Here is a 21,255-nt window from a genome sequence, read left to right as displayed (position 1 = left end):
AAGGATACCTTTCGATATTTAGGATCAATGCTACAGAGGGACGGGGATATTGATGAAGATGTTAGCCATAGAATCAAAGCAGGGTGGATGAAGTGGCGGCAAACGTCTGGTGTCCTATGTGACAAAAGGATACCACAGAAGCTAAAAGGCAAGTTTTATAGGACGGCGATTAGACCTGCTATGTTGTATGGTGCAGAATATTGGCCTACGAAAAGACGATATATTTAACAGCTAAGTGTCGCGGAAATGCGTATGTTGCATTGGATTTGCGGTCATACAAGAAGGGATCGAGTTCGGAACGATGATATACGTGAGAGATTAGGGGTAGCGCCAATTGAAGAAAAGCTTGTCCAACACCGGTTGAGATGGTTTGGACATGTGCAACGGAGACCTCCAGATGCACCGGTGCGTAGTGGAATCCTAAGTCAGGATAGTAACGTGAAGAGAGGCAGAGGAAGACCGAAGTTGACTTGGGTAGAGGCAATAAAAGGAGACTTGAAAGGATGGAATATACCCAAAGACTTAGCCTTAGATAGGAGTGCTTGGAAGACAGCTATTCACGTGCCTGAACCTTGATTGCTTCTGTTGGGTTTCAACTCTAGCCTACCCTAACTTGTTTAGGGCTTAAAGGCTTTGTTGTTGTTGTTGTTGTATAGGATAAGTTGATTGGCCCTGGCCGAGACACCTGACCCCTCTCAGAATAGACAATCCGTCAGTTCCTCAAGTCCCTCACCATGTGTATATAAACAGCAGAGATCAATGAGAAGTTTCTAGTTCTTACATTCTATTCTTCCATTTAATAGTCTTAACACGTTACTGTTAATGCTGCCACTCACTCGGAAGGGAGAAAAGTTACATTTCTTCCGTTTACATTATTCAGGCCCCTTTAGGAACGCAGGATTTTCAAAACACAAAAATAGAAAAAAAAACACAGGATTAGAGTTCGCTTGCAATTCTACATAAATTGAAAACGCATGAAATTCTCTAATGGAGCATTTTGATACAACACAAGAGAAACACTGGAATGAGAAGAGAGACACAAAGAAAAGTTTTGAAGTTAGACCTCATGTTAGAGTTCTTCCAAAATTCCTATAGACCGAGCCATTCTATAGGAATTTTGTAGGATTTTAGGGGGGCCAATCCTTTGTTCCAAAGGTCAATATAGAAAATTTTCCTATAGGTCTAGAATTCTACAAAATTCCTCCATGAATTCTTTGTTCCAAAATGGCCCTCAAGTTTTAACACAAAACACACTCGTGTCTTATAGGCCGCCCCCAAAATAAACAAAGCACCTCGAAATCGTATACGATACGCTACTATCTGTGACGCTACTATCTGTGAGACTGTTGTGTCTGGGCAACAGGCAGAGCGGGGAATGGCGAAATGACCCTTCCCTTTTTTCAGATTAAAAAACGAACTGGATATTGTTTATTTTACTGCACGGGTAAGCTGTGCGTGCGCCTGCGTCTCAAGTCTCAACTACAGCGCTATAGTCGTATGTCACACTTTCACAAGTGTGACGTGCATATACAAATTACACGCATCAATTGGTTGATCAATGCAATCATACAATGGCAATGTTGAGGAATTCTTTCCAACAAAATAGATGAAAACTTTCGACACATTAAACGAAAGATCCAATAAACACTTCAGACACCAATTAGCACAATGGTTTACCACATAAATTTTTAGATCCAGACTCCTGTGCGGAAACAAGTTCAGAACTTCAAAATACTTCAGTACAATCAAGTACAGAAGCCAACATAGCAGATAACTTTGTCTCGGGTACAAATCACAAGCCAGAGTCCACCGGGCATGTTAAGTAGATCCATTAGAAGCATTGCCGTAGGGTTATCTTCTCCTCGAACCAACACTAGCTCACAGCAAGTCACAATCACAGGCAGACGATACACATAGAGTCAAGGGATAAAAGGCTTTACCTGCCGGATACACAATGCCACGGGTTCCTTCTACCTGCCACGTCTAGGGGAAGGTGAACTGCTGCTTCGGCTGTCACTAGATATGCTTCTTCCTCTAGGAGGCCTGCAAGCAGAGATATTTTCAGTTATGGAATACTCTTGGCATATGCAAAAACACCAGAAAAACTAACATTACAAAACAAATAGATATGTTACCTTCTAGGGCTGCGGCTCCTTGATACCCTTCTTGGACCCTATACAAGAAACACATTTAAGCACTTAGTCAATATTACAATGCATGACCAGCAACAGAGGAAAAAAAACAGCACAATGCATGACCAGCAACAGAGGCAAAAAAACAGCATTACTTTGTGTTTGATACTACAAATACCATATCAGTTGTAGCACTCACCTTTCTTGGCGGTGGAGTAGGTGATCGAGAATATGATGAGTCTGACCTACCACGCCTCAACGGAGGCCCTCGTCCCCTGCATTATACAAGACAATCAGAATTGTCAGGGTGCAAAAGAGGAACAGCATCAGCTAGTAGATTTCGGAAGATCCACTACCTTCTTGGAGAAATTGATCTGGAGCGGGAGCGAAAGGGTCGGCGAGGAGGAGAGCGACTATAGCGACGTGGAGGTGGTGGCCTTCTTGGTGGGCTCCTCAACCGCCTTGGAGGTGGCGAGCTAGAGGGGGGGAAAGAAGGAATGAGCACAGCAGTTAAGCAAGCAGAATAAGGTGGAGGACTAAAAAAATCGACAGAACTTTAATACGAACCCAAGACATGAAAAATAAAAGGGGCAAAACAAGTGTCCAAATACTAGAAGTGTAATGAGTACAGAGCTTAGAAACCAATCACAGGATCATGCCTAGAACAGCAATTAATTATAAACATGGGATACATATATCTAATCCACTTGTATTATCTAAAAAAGGTACATCTCATCCACAGCTATGAAATATAAAATAGAGAATACTTGATACATTTAGCAGGGATAGGCACATAGTCCACAGCTATGAAATATAAAATGGAGAATACTACATAGTTTTAGCACATCAGGGAAGTGCACAATATGTCCACCTTTGTATTAAAGGGCATTGCACAAAACTGGTAAATAGAGAAGCTCAAAGAAACTCACCGCCGCCTAAGAGGCCCAGGGGAGCGCCTGCGTGGTGATGGGCTGCCACGTCCCCTCCTAGGTGAAGGACTGTGGTTGAGAAAATAGCATTAGCAATTCCAGTGATCCATTCACAGATCTTATAGAATTATAGAAGTTATTTAAGCACTGATTACCGCATCGGTGACCTATGCCTCCTAGGTGGTGGAGAAGGAGAACGCCTTCTAACTGGAGATAGTGGTCTCCTGCGAGGAGGTGTGTCACCACGCCTGACAGGAGAAGGATCTGGTCGGCGACGAATAGGCGGAGAATCAGGACGACGCCTAGGTGATGGGTCAGGTGGACGCCTGGGTGATTCAGCCCTTCGATTTGGAGATCGTTTCCGTGGAGGCGAAGCTGGCTTCCTTTGTGGAGATGCTGCAGACAAGTATGTAAACAATTAAGTCATCATGAGCTGAACATGCACCTTCAGGGGGGGAGTTCCTTGATACGAGCAGAAGTAACAAGCAAAGAATAAGGAATAGTGATTATATAGTTCCAAAGCTTCAGAAGCTTACATTCCCTAGGACGCTGCTGGGCATCCTTTTCAGCACTGCTAACACCTTTTTCAATCTGGGGAGCATCTCTTTTTGGAGGAGGGGGCGGAGCTTTCATAGGTGATGCAGCCCTTTGGCGTGGTTGAAGAGTGAATCTCAACTTAACAACATTTCCATCAATTTGACCCTGGACAGATTTTTAGAAGAACTTGTTGGTCATTTGCTTTTCAACAAAAAAAAGACAGAATAAGCATAGGGTAGAATGCATACACCATCCATGTAAAGAAGAGCCTTCTCAGCATCAGCTCTCTTCTTGAATTCAATATATCCATAGCCACGAGGAAGGTTAACCTAAGAAAACAAATAGTAGGTGTTAAGGAGAGCACAAGGCACAGATCCCAGAATAATAAGAGAATAAGAGAGCAACACATTCACTTACCATTCGGTCCATTGATAGCTCCACATTCACAACTTCGCCGAAGTTTCCTGAAAATACAGATAATTAGTCGAATATAGTGTTTGGATTCATTTGGCAACATGACGACTTTTCAAAAGCACTTGTTTATTTCTAATTTATAAGAGTTTGTTAAATGCACATTATGTCAGGAACAACAGTAAAATCCTACTAGAATCAGCAAGCCTTTTTGGCCGATTACTATAGAAGCAGGATCATCCCCACTGCATGAGCCTACCAGTGGGAAGATCAGTGTGTTTAACCAACCTAACATGTGTACATCAAGGAACACATGATTGTTGGAGATAGATACAAATATATATATTGGCTCCAACCATAATGTAGACTGTAGAAATTTGAATACTAAAAATGCATATTATCAGCATTTTCCCTAAACGCTAAGAGGTCACTCAAGTGACAATCACACAAGGCATATTCACGTTAATGCAAATATAATTTCACTATCTTGGGTCTCTTCACTGTGACTACAATCATTACAATAGACTTCCGAGTTCTAACAGAATAAAGTGCATGAAAATATAAACACAAGCTCACCAAATATCTCTTTCAAGTGAGCCTCACTAACATTCCTTGATAAGTGATCAATGCAGAGAACAGCCGACTCGGCAGGAGGTGACGCTTTCCTGAAACCAATAACCATTTCTTCAATAATTTAGGGCTCAAGAGTTACATGTAGAGGTAGATATGAAAACAGGGAACACAAAACCATGCAAAGTTCCTGGGGAAACAGATGAAATCTACAGATTTAACAGTAAAAGCCCAACAGCATGTTATGCACATGATAGAAACTTCCCCAGAAAAATATAGGGCAAAAGAAGTCGATGGAGTTATGAACAGTAAGCAGCAACATCACAGCCACAAAGAAATTTATCAGATGCTGCTATGACATTTTCTTAGTAACATGTGGAGCTGTAGCATCCAATATAATAAGAATTGAAGATCCTTTGTATCATTAGCCCATATACAGCATCCTATTTGACAAACTACAATTACTTCATATATATACAAGACCAAAAATGATAGTCAAGTAACAAGTGAAACAGCACGCTATAAATATATATAATTATCAATAAACATAGCCAGAGAATTAAAGTAACATATGCAGTTTATATGCAAACTTGTATATACCTAGGGGGTGAAGCCTTTTTAGGTCGTGGTGATGGCGAACGGACTTTCTTTGAGGGTGAGCCCTTTTTGGGGGGCAGCGAAGGTGATCGGCCTTTTCGTGCTCCAGGCGAACTGGGCAGACAACAGTATCCAGAAGTAGCACCCAAGATAAAGAGAACCAGCATAAGAAACATTACAGTTCATGAGAAAAATACCAAACAACCATGTTCAAGCAGAATGCACGTCGTGTAACTACATGACTTCATATATGAGAAGACTTTAAATTAAATTGCCATGAGCCCATGACAGCAATAAAAACATGTTAACAGGGCGAAGCAAAAGCATGAGGCATGATGGATTCATCAATCAATAAAATGATGTCAAGAAATTGATTTGGGTACCAAATGCTGGTCAGTGCAGGCAGCTGCTATTACAGAAAATGCAAAAGGCACAGCTAAATAATAAGCCTACAGCAGGGAGTTGGAACCAATCAAAGGTGTCCATCTGAATTCTGAATGCAGGGTCACACAATTAACTTATGTTTCCAGTCTATCACGAGCATGATTGAAAAACCGAATTCAGCATTAGAAAACTGTTACCAAACTCTGGTTCTGTTCAATGCTGAATGACAGCATCCATACGTTGAGTGCCACAAGGACAAACTGTAATTGTATTCAACAGAAGTAGTCTGAACACGCAAGCCACGCCTGAAGTGTAAAATTATCTGAATCAAGCAGCCTCGTACTAAATACTCTAGTCCTCAAGGTTTATGATGAAGTTACTGAAGGCACTAGGGTTTAACGAAGCGACTCTCAAATAAGTATAAACGTTGAAACGGGGGATAACTCGCTACCCGGACGAGCAAACAGCACACACACCCAAAAACAAACTCCGAACAAATGCAACAAAACCTAATAAATTAGCCTAGAAAACAGTGGATCTATAGGGTGTAGGGTCGAGCCTCACCTGCGCTTAGCCGGAGGAGGGGAGCGGCTCCGGGACTGGGAGGACGACGACGAGACGGAGCGGGAGCGCGACCGGGAACGGGACGAGACGGAGCCGGAGGAGACGGAGTGGGACGGCGAGCGGGAGGAAGAGCCCGAGGAGGAGCGAGACGCGGAGCGGCCGCGCCGAGGCTTCGCCATCGTCCCCGGCGGCGGCAGTGGCGGCGGCCGGGCGAGCGTCGGCAACCCTGCGGTGCTGGGCTAGGGTTTTGAGCGGGTTGGGAGAAGGAACAGATTGGGAGTCTATGGTTCCATCCCAGACTCCAGTTCAACCCACCCGTGTCGGTGTGAAAAGATCCCCTGCTGCTGTCCATGTCCACTCCTGTTTTTCGGCCCAACGGGCCCAATAGACGCCTCCGCAAAGGTGTAAGCCCTGTTTCGCATAGCAGAATCCGTGGGAATTGATTCTATTGTTGAAAATGATTTTTTTTATATTAGGATATAAACTATTTAACCCCTCAAAAAATAGAATAAACTATTTTCATAAAGTAATTATATGCATGGAGTGAGTAAGGAGAAGCCATTTTTTAGCTCCTATAGTCTGTTGATTCATTTCGGAAAATCACTTTACAAAATCAACGTAGAATCATTTGTTAGAAAAAAAATATTTAGCAGAACTCCTGGATCCAACTTCGAGCATCTATATCCCTTCATAAATGTTAGGAATAGAGATTTTGATGAAAAAACTACCCTTCAACAGCTTCTTCTATTCTGTATTTTTCGCTAGTAAAAAATAGAAGACAAGAATGGCTCTCCAGAGTGCGCATGAGATATAGGAAAACTGTTGGAAAGTGAAAAAATATAGAAAGCAAATTTTATGAAAATAGCTCTCTACATAATGATTTAGAGAGTGAGATTTAGAAAGGCTCTCAGAGATGCTCTTACAAACTGATTTTGGAGCTCCGTCAAAACCTCAAAGAAGCCCTAACATGCGGTAGAGCAGGGGTATATGTTTAGACTGTGCTGTAAAAAATACCAACATTATAATTGTTTGGGGGCTTAAATAACCGTTTAGGAAAAAAAAATTTAAGGAGGGACGTATAAGCGAGTGGAGGGGGGGGGGGGGGGGGATAATTAATCAAAGTGAGATCTATAACCAGATCATATTTATAGGTGTAGAAAAAAGAGATTCCATAACTGTACAAAAAAAATATTCCACCAATTTGGAGGTCAGGATCAGGATGAATCCTCGGAGGCAAAGAGCACACGAGTTTGCGGCGGCATGCGGCAGTTTACCAAGTGGAATTGAACAGGGCACCACCGTACATGTGGCAACAGGTTACAGCTTAGGCCTGTAGTTGGTGAAAATTTTTGAGAAATAGTACTGTAACATTTCGTTGTTACTTAGTAATTAGTGTTCAATCATAGTTTAATTAGGTTTAAAAGATTCGTCTCGTGAATTTCGTCTAAACTGTGTAATTAGTTTTATTTTTCTATTTATATTTAATGCTTCATGCATGCGTCCAAAGATTCGATGTGACGGGGAATCTTAAAATTTTTTTGCAAAATGAAGTGGAACTAAACGGTACCTTACTCTATTCAGAAGTGTCAGGTTACATGCGGCATTCAGAAGTATATCTGGGCCTTGTTTAGTTGCCAAACTTTGGATGTGCAAAGTTGACAAAACATACTGTAGCGACACTGTAGCATATCATTTGTATTTGATAATAATTGTCCAACCGTTGACTAATTAGGCTTAAAATATTCGTCTCGCAAAGTACAACCAAACTGTGTAATTAGTTTTTAATTTCGTCTACTTTTAGTATTCTATGCCTGTACCGTAAGTTTGATGTGACGAAGAATCTTCTTTTTGCATAGTGCCAAAGTTGGGAGTTTGAGAGGAACTAAACAAGGCCCTGAGATACGTATCTCTGAATGCTTGTCAGGCCAAACAGATTTATAGATCCATCAGATAACATAGGGAGATTGCAATTCAATGGACTACAATTGGACATAATGCTTCTACGGCTCTGTTCGTTTGTCTTATAATTCGTATTTTTTAGCTTATTTATTCAGTCGGAACAGTGTTTTTCTCTCACAATAAATCAGCCAACAGTACTCAGTACTTTCAGCCATGGCTTACATTTGCAATGTCACTCCATTCACAGCTGTACCTTCTAGATTTTCCATGACCCTCCAGTCAGCTCTACATCGGGTCAAATTTCTGATTGGCATTTTAGGTCCATACCTTTTCAGAGCATCAGGACGACACCAGAATGGCAATGGCACGAACCAACTGCCATCGATAATATGGCCACAATACAACGTCATCCACAAATTTATACGAAACATTGAACTCATAATAACTGATGCACCAAATTACCGATTAATCATGACACTGTGATCTCCGTCTATAGTCCAGTCAAGCTTATTAGATGCATAATCATCATGGCCAGCTTCATCAACAGTCCTATTAAACATGCCAAAGAATATAGTAAATTGCTTATTATGCTTTACTGACCCTGCTTCAATGAATAGTTCGATTGCTCGCACAACTCCTGTACGTTATTGAAACCTGAATACCCAAACATACCCTTTTTTTCTCAAAATGACCCAGGACGTGGAGAATCTCTTCCCATGTTAGGTACCAGGTTCCTCCTGCATGCTTGTCGTAGAAGTTCATGCCAACAAATTTCCCGTCAAAATCAAGAAGGGGCCCTCCAATGCCAGCCTAGCCAGGTGACACAGAGAAGTTGTCATCAGTAATGTCAAAGAGATATGGTCATTATACAACCATGATCTTCAACTGTGTAATAATATACGAGAAGATAGCACACATACTTTACTGATTCTACACTTAGAAAAACGGAGATATCCACAATCATGTTCGCACACCATGCTAGCTTTGTGTCCTCTCGAAGCCATTAATTCGCCGGATTTGAAGATACGGCCTTACAGCTAGTACTTCACGATTGTCACACCGCCGATGTTGAATTTTTATTGGATGGCTAGGACTGTAATCGTTGACCCTAACTAGAGCAATATTGTAATGTAAATTATAATGTTGTAATATTCCGGCTGCTCGTTCTTTGCTTGGAAGGAACACTTCAATCTGCAAACGACACAATTAAGACTCCATAGATTCATAAAATGAACATGGATCACGTGATAGCTAGAAGCACAAACCCTCAAGTTTTTAAAAATCTCATCTGCACGACGGGAATGTCTAATCAAGCTCGCTGACGTTAGAATAGTGGTACCTCCATTCCATTCAATAAAGCAACCTGTGCATGCAAAAAAACTTTTTTCTCCTGAATACCGTAATTGATCATTAGTTAGTTGTGAACCTGTGGTTAGATACAGATATGAAATAGTAAACAGCACAATACTGCAAAATCACCATTGAATGAAGCAAGTGCAACGATATTTTCATCTATGTTGGTGGCAACTGTTTCCTTTAGTTCGCTCCAGACACCTTTATCACCTTTATCATGTGTGTCACCGAAAGGCTCTTCAAAACTACTAACCAAAATGCAATCTGGTTGAAAATACAATGTACAATACTTGTAAGTGGAACATCAAAAAAGGAAAAAAAATACAATGCATGAGAAATCAATATTTATAGGCTTTTTTTAAAACAAATATTTATAGGCATTGACTCACCAGTTAACATTGTTTCTGGACGTTCAGGATAACCCAAGGATTCTAGATCCCCAAAACCATCCCCATTAAACCCATCTCCATGTACTGGTGCAACAATATCAATAGGTCAAGTGTCTAGCACTAATGTAAGTTAATATTAGATACAATAAGTAACATTAACGTAAAATTGTGTGCAGAGGATCAGCGCACACGATGAACATATGATGACAACTTGAGCTGAGCCATACTAAGTGATTCTGCTTGAACATACCCATGAACAAAGTAAAATAAGGACCATCAGATAGGGCTGCAAGAAACATGAGCAGAGTAAAATAAGGACCATCAGACCTGAAATTGGTAACCCGGTTTTCTCTCCTTCATTGCAAATTGGTTTGTCCTTTGTTGACCTTCTTGTAGGATAAGATCTTTTATTCTTCTTTGAGCTTCTCGTGTGATTATCAATTGTTCTGTTCTTTGTTGAGCTTCTTGTGAGATAAGGTGTATTCTTCTTCGAGCTTCTTGTGAGATCACCAACTCTTTCATTCCTCTTCGAGCTTCTTGTGAGACCATCACCACCCCTATTACTTTTTTACCATCTTCCATTCCAAGCACTGAAGCAGAAGTTAACAAAAAATAAGTGCAAAGTGTGAGTCAAAACAGTAAAATGAATAAATGATGCAGTAAAAGTAACCCAGATCTACTAATCCGAAGGTCGCACATACTGATTTTAAGTCAAGGCCGATGGCTCGTGACCTAACATAAGTTTTCGTGTAATACAATTCACTCGATGGCAGGTCCTCGACGACGACATTTGCCAACTCTGTGGTAATGCGGCAGAGACTGCCGATCACCTCATCTTTCGCTGCCTGGTTCCTTCGGCTTTCTGGAATCATATTGGCTGGACTGGGGTCAACCTTCCGGAGCCAACTCACCTATGGGAGATGCCACGGCCACCACATATCCCGGCTAAGCACTTCCTGATGATGATACTACTGTGTTGCTGGCAAATTTAGAACCATCGCCACGACGTCGTCTTTCGCCATCAGCAACCCTGTCTGAGCCGCCTCCTGTACAGCTGCAGGGAAACATGTCGCCTATGGAGCAGCCGCCTTCGTTCCCAAGACCGTTCCATTGCTGATCACTGGTGTAATTTATTTGTCATGAATTAATGCCCTTGACGATTAAGACCATGTAAACTCTAGGTGCCTGGCACCCTCCATTTACCGGCTTGCCGGAATCTATGGAAAATCATTCAGGTGGGGCTCTCCCCCCTCCGGTGAAGTCTTCAAAAAAAAAAAATTCACTCGATGAGTTTGTTGGATAGCGCTCCAAACAATTACAAAAGCCCCATCGTGTCATAAGCGATCATTTCAATACCTTTTCCAGATCAGGCATACATAAACACAATTCACCAACTTTGATAATTTTGACAGGGGTCTCCAAAACTAGGTAGCTGCATATGCTCATTTCTTAGCTCAACTATGTCGTGGGAGACTAATCTGAAATACAATCATACTTTTTCATAAATGTGTAGTCTTCCATAACTAAAAAGAACAAATCACAGAAAACTTTATACGACTGAAGAAATTTGTATGCTGCCTGAAGCCATTAATGTCCCTTGTAAATTCTATCATCCACAACAATTCTAGATTCCTTTACTCCATCAGATCATTCGTAATGAGTCATCTCACATTCCAGAGTGTAAGACAGCATACATATAAAACCATTCCAGGAGCAGCCCGCCAGCATTTAACAAGAAATAGGTACAGGTAGCAGGTTATGCTTCATATACAATTACCCAAGGCAATGCAAACATTTATAAAAAGTTTTCTATGAACAATGAATGACTGCCTGCACCCAAAACGAACCAGGCGCGCGACCGCCGGACAGCGCGCCGCGCTCCCACAGCCACAATGCACGCGGAAGGCATTGCCTCCGCCCCCTACACCCCCGCACTCCACTAACTGACGCGGCTGCTCGCCCCCGACCTCCCCGCGGGACGTCCTCCGCCACGCCCGGCCATCCCTCTACATCCCAGAACCACTTCTTGTCCAACCCGGGCACTCCCAACGTCCTTCTGAAACACCCAGGCTGTGAGCCACAGCTCACCTCCAATCACACGGATAAGGTGGAGAGGGGGAGGAGAAGGAGGAGGGCGTGACCCCTCGTCGCCGGCCGTCGGCTTTACCTCCTCGTTTTCCTCGAAAGAGAAAATTGAAAATCAAAAGAGAAATAGAGAGTGGGGGATGCCCTGTTTTCCTTAGCCCAGAGCCCAACCTTGTATAATATCTTTTAGGATACTAATTGACTGTTATGGGGCTTGTGCGTATCCACTCTTTCCGATACTAATGGGCTGTACGGCAATTCTTATTTACGTATCGAGGTGAAAATTGGATTATCCGAAAATCGTTGAGAAGAGTCACCTTCACACACACCCACATGTACAAAAAGTAACATTCTAGTTAGTAAAAAAAAGTAACATAAAATAACTAAATTCCATTCTAAAAAGTAACATTCTAGTTAGTAAAATAACATTCCCAAAAAAAAGTCAATAAAATAACTAAATTCCATTCTAGTTAGTAAAAAAAATAATTAATTTTCACCTCGGTTCACTTCAAAACACGTGAATTAAGTTGGCCAAACAAGCTCTTTGATCGGACATAAAGATAAATTATGTGAACTCAAGCTGGGGAAGGAGAGATGCGACAATTTTTAGTATGCCAACTTTGGAACACAGATTCTCAGACACACAGGAATAAGGGGAAAAAAGAGGATTAGAGTTGCACGAAACTTGCAACGTTGGCCTCTGTGCCTATGTGGTGCTCCTTCTTGACTCGTAGGTAGGGATAAAAACGGGACCAACTGCCCGAATCGGATATTGATAGTCCGTATTTGAATTCAGACATTTAATATCTGACCGTATATGAATCCAAATAGATATATGAGATAAATATCAATATCCGAATGATCCGTATCCGAAAGATCCAAGAAAAATATAGGACGGAATAAGGGATATGGGATAATACAAGATCACAGGCATATGTCTGTATCCAATTCGGTTTCATCCCTACTCGTAGGCAATCGGTACTTGCTCCTCCAGTAGCTAAAACATCTTATAATTTGTATTGGAGGGAGTAGTTATGTAGCATTTCCGTTTTTACTTCCATGAACATTTGATAGCATTTTTCTCCTGTTACAACTTACAACGCACGAACATGTTTACTAGTACATGAAAAAAATGCAATATGATCTTGGGAGATGTATTTTATTTAAACTCCGAAGCCATACTGCTAATTTCAACAAGGTGCCGACACATCACAAACTCATATTGAATTGAGCCATCAAACAAGAGGATACTGAAACTGACAGTACATGCGAATTTGCTTAGGGTACGCTTCCAATTTCATTAGTTAATCTGTCTACTACTAAAAAAAACGTTTATGTTTTGTCAAAAAAGAACATTTACGATGCCACAAGTACAAAATTATATACAGCACAAAATGTTTCATTGGAGTGTTCCTTCGGCTTCTTGTAAGTTGTTACTTGTGTTGTGTGAGCTAACATCTCTCAAAAATCTTGTAAAGTTTCTCCAGAGAAGCAATCTGCACACACAGTTCAGAAAAATAAATAGAAAGATGTTAGCAACCATTGTTATTATCATCGACAGAGGCGAGTCATACAAGTAACATTATTTCAAAGCTTGGCTACATGATGACTGAGAAAGGAAGACAATCTACTCAAAACAATGCAACCCACCGGTGGCCTGGTGATGATACTATGATTTGTCTAAGATAATTTGCAGCTTTTTACTGGCAATTTAAAGAAAATGCAAGACCACTTGTACACGTACTACCTTGTTAAAAGATTATGCCAAGGACATTGCAACGATTAGAAGATGGGATGGTGGTTTCAGTTTCAGAAGTATGCATCAGTCTGGAGGCACATTTGACGGTACCAATAGTACAAGTACATGCATTTCTAAATAGGACTCCGTATTGGCAATTTGTTGAACAATTCAATGCCAACCTGGTGAGAAATATAAGAACATGTATGTAAAGCATGCCAATGAATTAGGTGCAGCAACTAAACCATCCATAGATCAAAGTACAATGTCAGGGGTTTGGGCGTTTGGCCATATCTAATATCTAATGGTTTCTATACACACTCAAAGGTGTACATGTCAAAGCTTTGAAACAAGGGAACAAACCTGAACAAAGGTTCCATCTGTTGCCATTGACTTTGGGGGCTTGAGGAAAAGTCGCATGGATGGAAACAAGACATGCTGAATGGTCCACTCGCGTTGGGACCATGCTGTCTCTGCTTCCGCAAGTAGTTCGTGATCAATGTCATCTTCATCTGTGGCACAATTCACCTTTTAGTGCCAATAGCAAATGATGATGATGAAAATACATGTATTCAGCGCTAGAATTGAGCCTACGAAATATGTAGCCCTAGCATCATATATCATAATTATTAGTGTTTTCTTTATTTTTTCATCTCATGTTATAGGAGTGGTTTCAGGGTTGTCAACTGGGATAGAATCCAGCTTCAGTAATATTGATGATGTCTACTAAGGTGTACACCTTGCAACTCTTGATAATGTCCTAGCACTAGTAGCACCTCACTGAGCAATGGCTGCAAAGTACGTATACCAATCCGCTCACCTGTACTATCAAAATGTTCGCCACTCGCCATGCAATCTTTATTTTTCTTGTACAACTGAATGCCACTCCCTGATGGATTTGGAAGGATGGGCGGATGGAGTGCGTAGAAGTTCCCAACAGCAGCAGCTGCCGTTCTGAAGCACTCTTTCTCATCATCCCAGGTAACCTATTTTAAGATTGAAATTGCTAAAAAAATCAGGGTTGCCAGAACTAGGAGGACTGCATCATCCAAAAAATGCCATGAGGCAACATATATCAGGGCTCAGACTAAGAAACAAGTTAAATAAGAAGTTATGTTCAGATACTTATATGAAAAGCTAATTAAATTTCAAACACTGAAACAGTTCTGCTAATGAATTACTTGCCATCTCGATAGGGAGTGTATAGTCTAGCACTATAGTTTCACGCTCCAATTTTAAATTAGCACACATAATGAACTTGATGACTTAATAAGAGAAAACCTACATCATTCCCCATAGTCAACACAAATTCTGGGAGACGATCCATATCAGGGGTGTACTGATCAAGTACAACTGGAAGCCTGGTCAAGTTCCCATCTTGATCAACATGAATAGAGAAGTACTCATTAATCATCTCAGAGTTTTCTTTCAGTATCTTTGAGTTTACCTGCAACAATTAGATAATGTTCGTTTAAAGGGCTATGTAACAAGAAGTTGGTGGACTCAAACTGAAATAAACAAACTTATCAATATTATACATCACCTTAGGAACCTATCACATTAACCAAGATTTTGGGCAATTCAGAAAACAACTTACCTCTGCAATCTCCAGTTTCTCCTCATCATTTTCATCACCAATTAATTCATCGTCTTTCAGTGCCATCAGCAACAGCTCCTGAAGAGGAGCTGGTTCACTAAGCTGTATAGCATTGAAGTTTCCAAAACGGCGCAGAGCTTGCTGGTACATGAGTTCTTTACTGCACCGTAAATTGAATAATTAACATACCACATGAAATTAAATACTAAAATGTCCCTGGAAATAAATAATATCAATGCAATATGTCGAATTGGCAGCAGTAGTTGCAATGCAGGTGGTAGCAGGGTGATGGTCTGGCATGGCATCATGAGGTCCTGAACAACTTTATGTGCATGCATGCATCTTATCTGTATGGTTAGACCATTACAGTGGAATTGGGTTTCTAGTGCCATCTGCGAATCATGTAAGAATTTTTTTGTTTTTGCTCAGATAAGGCACTGGTCACATGTGGAAAGGACGAGAGATAATTCACTGCGTTGGAGTTACCTAACATTTACAACATTGACAAGGTATAAGTGAGTATTGCACTGTATCAAAGCTAAAACTTCATCAGCCAGGCCAACATATGTGCAATTCTTAATAACCTCTAAAAGACCTGCAGCAGTAGATAAAACATCAGGCTAAAAGAATAGAGGCACTCCTTTCAGTCATCAAAGGATAAGATGAACTCACCAGGATGGCAGTGAGAATCTATTTCCATAAGAAGCTCATGACGGCTAGATAGATCACCAGCATCCTTTGGATTCCTCCTTGATCTTACAACATTTCTTGTAGAATCATGTAAACATTGAGAAATAAAATCAGCCTCAGCAAAAATAAATGATAGCAATCACAGTTTTCACTTCTTAAAATAGATTGTTTGAATTAGCAACCAGCATAGAAAAAGGAAAGGACAGCACTCCCAATAAAACGAGATCCAGCATGCAAGCAAAAAAAACATAACAAGGATAGGATATCAACTTTGTAAACAAAAAATAAAGGGTGCATGTGAGGGGGTGAAGTGGTTCAATGACACAAATACAAGATCAAATCAAATGATGAGGAAAATCTGAAAGGAACGCTCAGTGGTTGCTAGCTTGATAATTAAGAGCCTACCTTACAGAAACAAGGTCAGATTTCTTTTCAAGATTTGAAGATTGCCCATGCCAGTAAGTGTGCAACCTTCCAGATGGATTGCGTGGATCAGTTCTGACCATTTGGCTCACAGGAGTCTTTTGAGATTTCATTCCTACAGTACAAATGGTTACAATGAGATGATTCGCTGGGCGGGATTCAGACACTACTGATCAGGTAGCAAATAGTAATAAGCAATTAACTCATACGCCAAGGCAGCATAGGGCACTACTGGAAAACATTTAAGCTTAAAAAGTTATGATCCATTATATGTGTTGATTGACATTGTACATACCAGAGGCCATTTTGACATCAGTACCCTTGTCCTTCTGTGTGCAAACTTGAGTAAATGCTGAGGAGTTTACTGCCTGCAACTTACATGGAACAACATCATCAATGGTACAGAATTCACATCAAAGTTCAATTACATGTGCACAGACATCATAGGACGTTTCAACTTTCAAGTATAAGAAAGTCTGTTATTATAAATAATGAAAACGAACGCCAAATCATATGCCATAAAAAACCACATATCAAATAAAGTTCTCAGGTCAATGCTTGTGTTTATAGGCAGGGTCACCCAGTGAAGAGTCATGTTTCCAAGAAAGATTTTATGAATATGGTGACCAAGTATGTAATCAAAAGTTGTCAGACAGATATATGGCAACTGGTAAGTAAAGTATAGTAGCGGAATACAGGCCATGACCCAGAAGTACCACAAAATATCAATGTTCACAATACACATGCAATCCAAGGGTAAGTAACTAAGTATCACAGATTTGTATGGGACTAAGTAATAGAAACAGGTTTGCAGATACACAGTGCTAAATTGCCAATTAATTACCTGAGTTTGGAATATCCTTGTGGTATTAGAATTCCTCAGTTTTTCCTCAATGGTATTTTTTATAGTTTCAATAATACGCTCTTGATTCAAGAGGCTAACCTGAAAGTCAAAAGTATTCACAAAAGTATCCAATCATTTGTTTTATAATTGGAAAAACTAAAAGAAAGAAAAATGCTTGAACATCAGAAGCAGAACAGCATACCTCTTTTTTGGTTGGGTGTATATTGACATCCACATGTTCTGATGGAAGATTGATGGACATGTATATGAAGGGTTTGGATGCTTGAGGCAACGTTGCAGAGTACACAAATTCAATTGCCCTTTTTAAAGCAGTACAGTCTACAAGCCTATCTGAAGAGTAAATATGAAGATACATAAATGATAAAGCACAGAAATAATGCATACAGTAGAAAACAAAAAAGGAGTGGCTAACTTGACTAATTCTGACCAGAACTGCAAAGGTGGATTATCTACATGATCATTCATATTGTAGAGAAAAGTTTCCAAATCTAAATAAACCAGCAGATGTTATTTACACGGGAATGGAGAAATATTGGCTCCCTAAAAAAATTCACTAGTACTATTCTCGTATGTTTCTACCATTTATGAAAAGGATCATCGTGATCTTCTTTGCCACATAATTTGCATTTGATATATAACCATCCATCTTGAAAACTGCATCTCCAGCATCCTCATCTGAAACTTCTATTTCAATCAGATCACGAACAACAGAAGCCCCATAGATATTCCTTATAGCATCCAGTCTAGAAGATGTGCTCGAACTATGAACATCTGCTCTATTGGCTCCATGCTGTGACATAAGAAGCAAATGATACCCTATTAAATCTGACGAGTGATGATATAAAGGGTGCCTTATTAAATCTGATGATGATATAATGGGGGGGAAAGGCAGGGATGTTTACCTTTCTGCAGGAAAAGTTCACATTGATGTGATGGACTGCAAAACGGCTAATGAAATCCACAATCTTGGGGTAGTCGTCATTGGAGTTCTGCAATGTTTTTCTACGAGCTACCATATTGTAAAATAAATTTTCAACCTGCAGAGAATTATGTTGTTGTAAACCTTACAGACATATCCAACAGTATTAAGCAGACAAGGAAGTAGCACTTCATGTTAAACTGACCATGACTTGAGTTCCTTTAACTGCAGCACAGGGTTTTGGCTCATTCTCCATTACTCCATCTTTATAACAAACACTGACGAGGAAAAGTGAAAACATGGCATAACTTATATCAGCAGCAAATACATAGAATACAGAAGAATCATAAAATTTTGAACTGTTCATGAACTAACCGGTAGCCATGAAGTTGGCCCTCTGTTATTGTTGTCACAGTAACATGGCCGACATAAGTCATACTGGCCAGGGCCTCCCCTCTAAAGCCCATAGATTTTATGGTCTGTAAATCCTCATATGCAGATAACTTCGAGGTAGTATGCCTTTCACACAATATTGGCAAATCCTCAAACTATGAAATGGAAATAAATTAGCTACATAAGTACATTTTCAGTGGGACGTTTAAGGTGAAACAACGAAAATATGAACAGAGCATATATTGAATGCATTTACATCCTATAATTGAGAGAAGGCCCTCAAAATGCAACAAATCTTGAAAGTCTTGACAGACCACATAATGAACATGCTTATCCTAGGCAGCAGGCCCCTCGAGGGCAACAAACCTCTTGTGGTCACATATGACTTATAGGACTAGGAGTAGCATCCAAAATTGTGGCAACATCGTGTTCCAAAGAGGAACGACAACGGTGCAAAGGTTACTCGCCGAAAGGAGGGAACAAGCAAATCTGTGGAGCTGCAGACTTCCGGCGAAGACAAAGAGTGTGCGGTCTGAGAGTGAAAGGTGCACAGTCTTCACATCAGCGATATGAGTCTCTAGCATGTAGTCTAGACTAGTCTGGTCAAAATGAGGTGGTGCAATCTGATGAAATGTGACACAACTTGACGTATCCTGATGTTTTCGCCGGACCAGCGGGGCCATTTCAAATTGAATCAGGTCTCCCCACAATCGCCCCCCCCCCCCCCCCCCCCCCCCCCACCCCACCCCCGGAAATTATTAAAGAAAAAACAAAATCGTGCCATCGTAATTTATTAGCCATTCACATCCTGGACTGCTTAACAGGGGTAATTATATCCTGGTAGTTTTGTTCTCTTAATATTGTTTGCGCTTTGGTCAAACCTATATAACATTTCAAGCATATCAAAGCACAGAACCAACTGTCCCTAATGGTTCGTTCCTCATTCACATGCTTGGCAATTCGTTGAATCCACCAACCGCTCCAAAAAGGATTCAGGGATACTATAAGGCAACAATAGCATTTACAATCACAGTCACAGTCACACGCCCGATCCTCCAACAACTCGACACTAGAAAAATGTGGGGTCGGACGGTCGGTTTCAGGGGTTTAGGGTTTAGCGAGCATACCCGGATGCCGTGGCCGTCGTCGGAGACCTGTATGAGCTTGAGTCCTCCGTCCTTGACGGTGACGGAGACCGTGGACGCGCCGGCGTCGAGGCTGTTCTCGACGAGCTCCTTGACCGCCGACGACGGCCGCTGGATCACCTCCCCCGCCGCGATGCGGTTCACCACCGATTCCTCTAGCCGACGGATGCGGGGAGGGTCCCCGCCGCTGCCTCCGCCGACGCGCGGCGACGGGTGATCGACGTCCATGGCCGCCGCGGAGGCGCGGAGGCAGAGAAATTGGAAGCTGCTGCCCTGAGGCGAGGTGGGTTTGGGCTTTGGAGTTGGAGTTCGCGCCTTGCGCGTGATATCCTCCCTGTATGCGGTTTGGAACAATTTCCTTTCGCAAATTAAAAGCAAGCAAAGAAAAGTTTGGTTTACGGCAGTTTTGAGACAAAAGGTTATATTACATTTACATTAGTTTCAAATTTCAAAATTATAGGATGTATGTAAAACGAGTAATGCTACGGCTACAAATAGAACTCTAAGCTCGGCTTACATACTGACATGGACGGCCACACGTGGTAATTCGAAGCAAGCAGGCAATTAAAAGGCTTCATTCATGTGGTGTTGGTTCTTGTCCATCTAGGAGAAAATAAAGGGAGTTTTGATTTTTTTTTTTCTAAAGAAAGGCAATATTAACATTAAACTTAACTGCTTGGTGGAGCATGGATTTTTTTTTTCTTTCTAGCTCTTGCACCCATCTCGCCTTTGTTTTTTTTGTTTTGCCCTATACATATACGAATAACGAAGTGGGAGTACATGAATTCCCCAAGGGCCCGTTTTGTTTATGGAGGAGCTCTAAAATTCCTATCCTATCAAATATTTGAACACATATATATAGTATTAAATATAGACTAATTATGAAACTAATTGCACAACTTGCGACTAATTTACGAGACGAATCTTTTAAGTCTAATTAGTTCATAATTTGATAGCGTGGTGCTACAGTAAACATGTACTAATGACGGATTAATTAGGCTTAAAAAATTCGTCTCGCAAATTAGTCTCTCTATGTAATTGGTTTTATAATTAATCTATATTTAATGCTTCTTATTAATATCTAAATATTCGATGTGACATAAATTTTAAAAGCGACTAAAAAACCCCAACAACCGTTAAGTAACGTTCTAATACATTATTTTCATAGGAAAAATAAAACATTTATTTCTCGGTGTTTCCGAACCACGGAACGATCCAACAAATTGACATGGCTTGGTCGATTCTCCCCTGTCCGACCTGTGACTGGGACGTGGCAGCTGGGCCCTGCGCGCTCCACCGCTAGCCAGTAGGCACTCTCGTCTCTCTACTCTCCGGCGCCCGCCGCACGCGCGCGAATCCCCCACCAGCTCCTCCTCCTCGTCGTCCCTGATCGGCCGATCCAGCAATCGGATGGGTAAGCATCTCCGCCCCTCGGGCTGGAGCCGCCGCTAGCCTCTTCCTCCCGTAACCACCAACCGCCTCCTTCCTACCGACTAACGCTCTCCGCTCCTCGTCCTCCGCGTGATTTCTTCAATCTCGCTCCGCTTTGGTTCGAGCTGCCCGCTCTTCCAATCCCCACCGTATTACAATTCCGTCCGTGCGTGATGTCTCCTCGCGCGGTTAGCGCTGCAGGTG

At 41.3% G+C, this 21,255-nt stretch overlaps 2 protein-coding genes and 1 pseudogene across 4 annotated transcripts; all 3 read right to left on the bottom strand.

The window, feature by feature from the left end:
- Positions 1-1,648: 1,648 nt before the first annotated feature.
- Positions 1,649-6,430, bottom strand: LOC136454059 (serine/arginine-rich splicing factor SR45-like). 2 transcript variants are annotated; one of them, XM_066454615.1, is made up of 13 exons: positions 6,125-6,430; positions 5,180-5,290; positions 4,586-4,674; positions 4,016-4,062; positions 3,847-3,927; positions 3,598-3,763; positions 3,217-3,457; positions 3,062-3,130; positions 2,489-2,608; positions 2,332-2,407; positions 2,136-2,173; positions 1,941-2,043; positions 1,649-1,873 (listed from the first exon to the last, which is right to left on the bottom strand). In XM_066454615.1, exons 1-12 carry the CDS (start codon positions 6,301-6,303, stop codon positions 1,971-1,973), a joined length of 1,290 nt encoding a protein of 429 aa, XP_066310712.1. In that variant the 5' UTR covers positions 6,304-6,430; the 3' UTR covers positions 1,649-1,873; positions 1,941-1,970. The 2 variants fall into 2 exon arrangements, with proteins under 2 accessions (XP_066310712.1, XP_066310711.1); XM_066454614.1 differs by having other exon boundaries at positions 1,649-2,043.
- Positions 6,431-8,629: 2,199 nt separating this feature from the next.
- Positions 8,630-10,637, bottom strand: LOC136455587 (uncharacterized; annotated as a pseudogene).
- Positions 10,638-13,040: 2,403 nt separating this feature from the next.
- Positions 13,041-20,203, bottom strand: LOC136454058 (DNA mismatch repair protein MLH1-like). Of its 2 annotated transcripts, none has more exons than XM_066454612.1 (16): positions 19,603-20,203; positions 18,458-18,630; positions 18,288-18,360; positions 18,066-18,200; positions 17,743-17,953; positions 17,345-17,493; positions 17,143-17,241; positions 16,594-16,672; positions 16,281-16,413; positions 15,858-15,952; positions 15,672-15,780; positions 15,186-15,345; positions 14,874-15,035; positions 14,409-14,574; positions 13,952-14,100; positions 13,041-13,346 (listed from the first exon to the last, which is right to left on the bottom strand). In XM_066454612.1, exons 1-16 carry the CDS (start codon positions 19,846-19,848, stop codon positions 13,302-13,304), a joined length of 2,184 nt encoding a protein of 727 aa, XP_066310709.1. In that variant the 5' UTR covers positions 19,849-20,203; the 3' UTR covers positions 13,041-13,301. The 2 variants fall into 2 exon arrangements, with proteins under 2 accessions (XP_066310709.1, XP_066310710.1); XM_066454613.1 differs by having other exon boundaries at positions 13,042-13,346; positions 16,594-16,666; positions 19,603-20,199.
- Positions 20,204-21,255: the final 1,052 nt, after the last annotated feature.

This window comes from Miscanthus floridulus, chromosome 5 (genome assembly GCF_019320115.1).
Source record: "Miscanthus floridulus cultivar M001 chromosome 5, ASM1932011v1, whole genome shotgun sequence".
In the NCBI taxonomy this organism is placed as follows: Eukaryota; Viridiplantae; Streptophyta; class Magnoliopsida; order Poales; family Poaceae; genus Miscanthus; species Miscanthus floridulus.
Note: the sequence above shows the minus strand (reverse complement) of the source record. Positions and strands in the feature narration are given on the sequence as shown.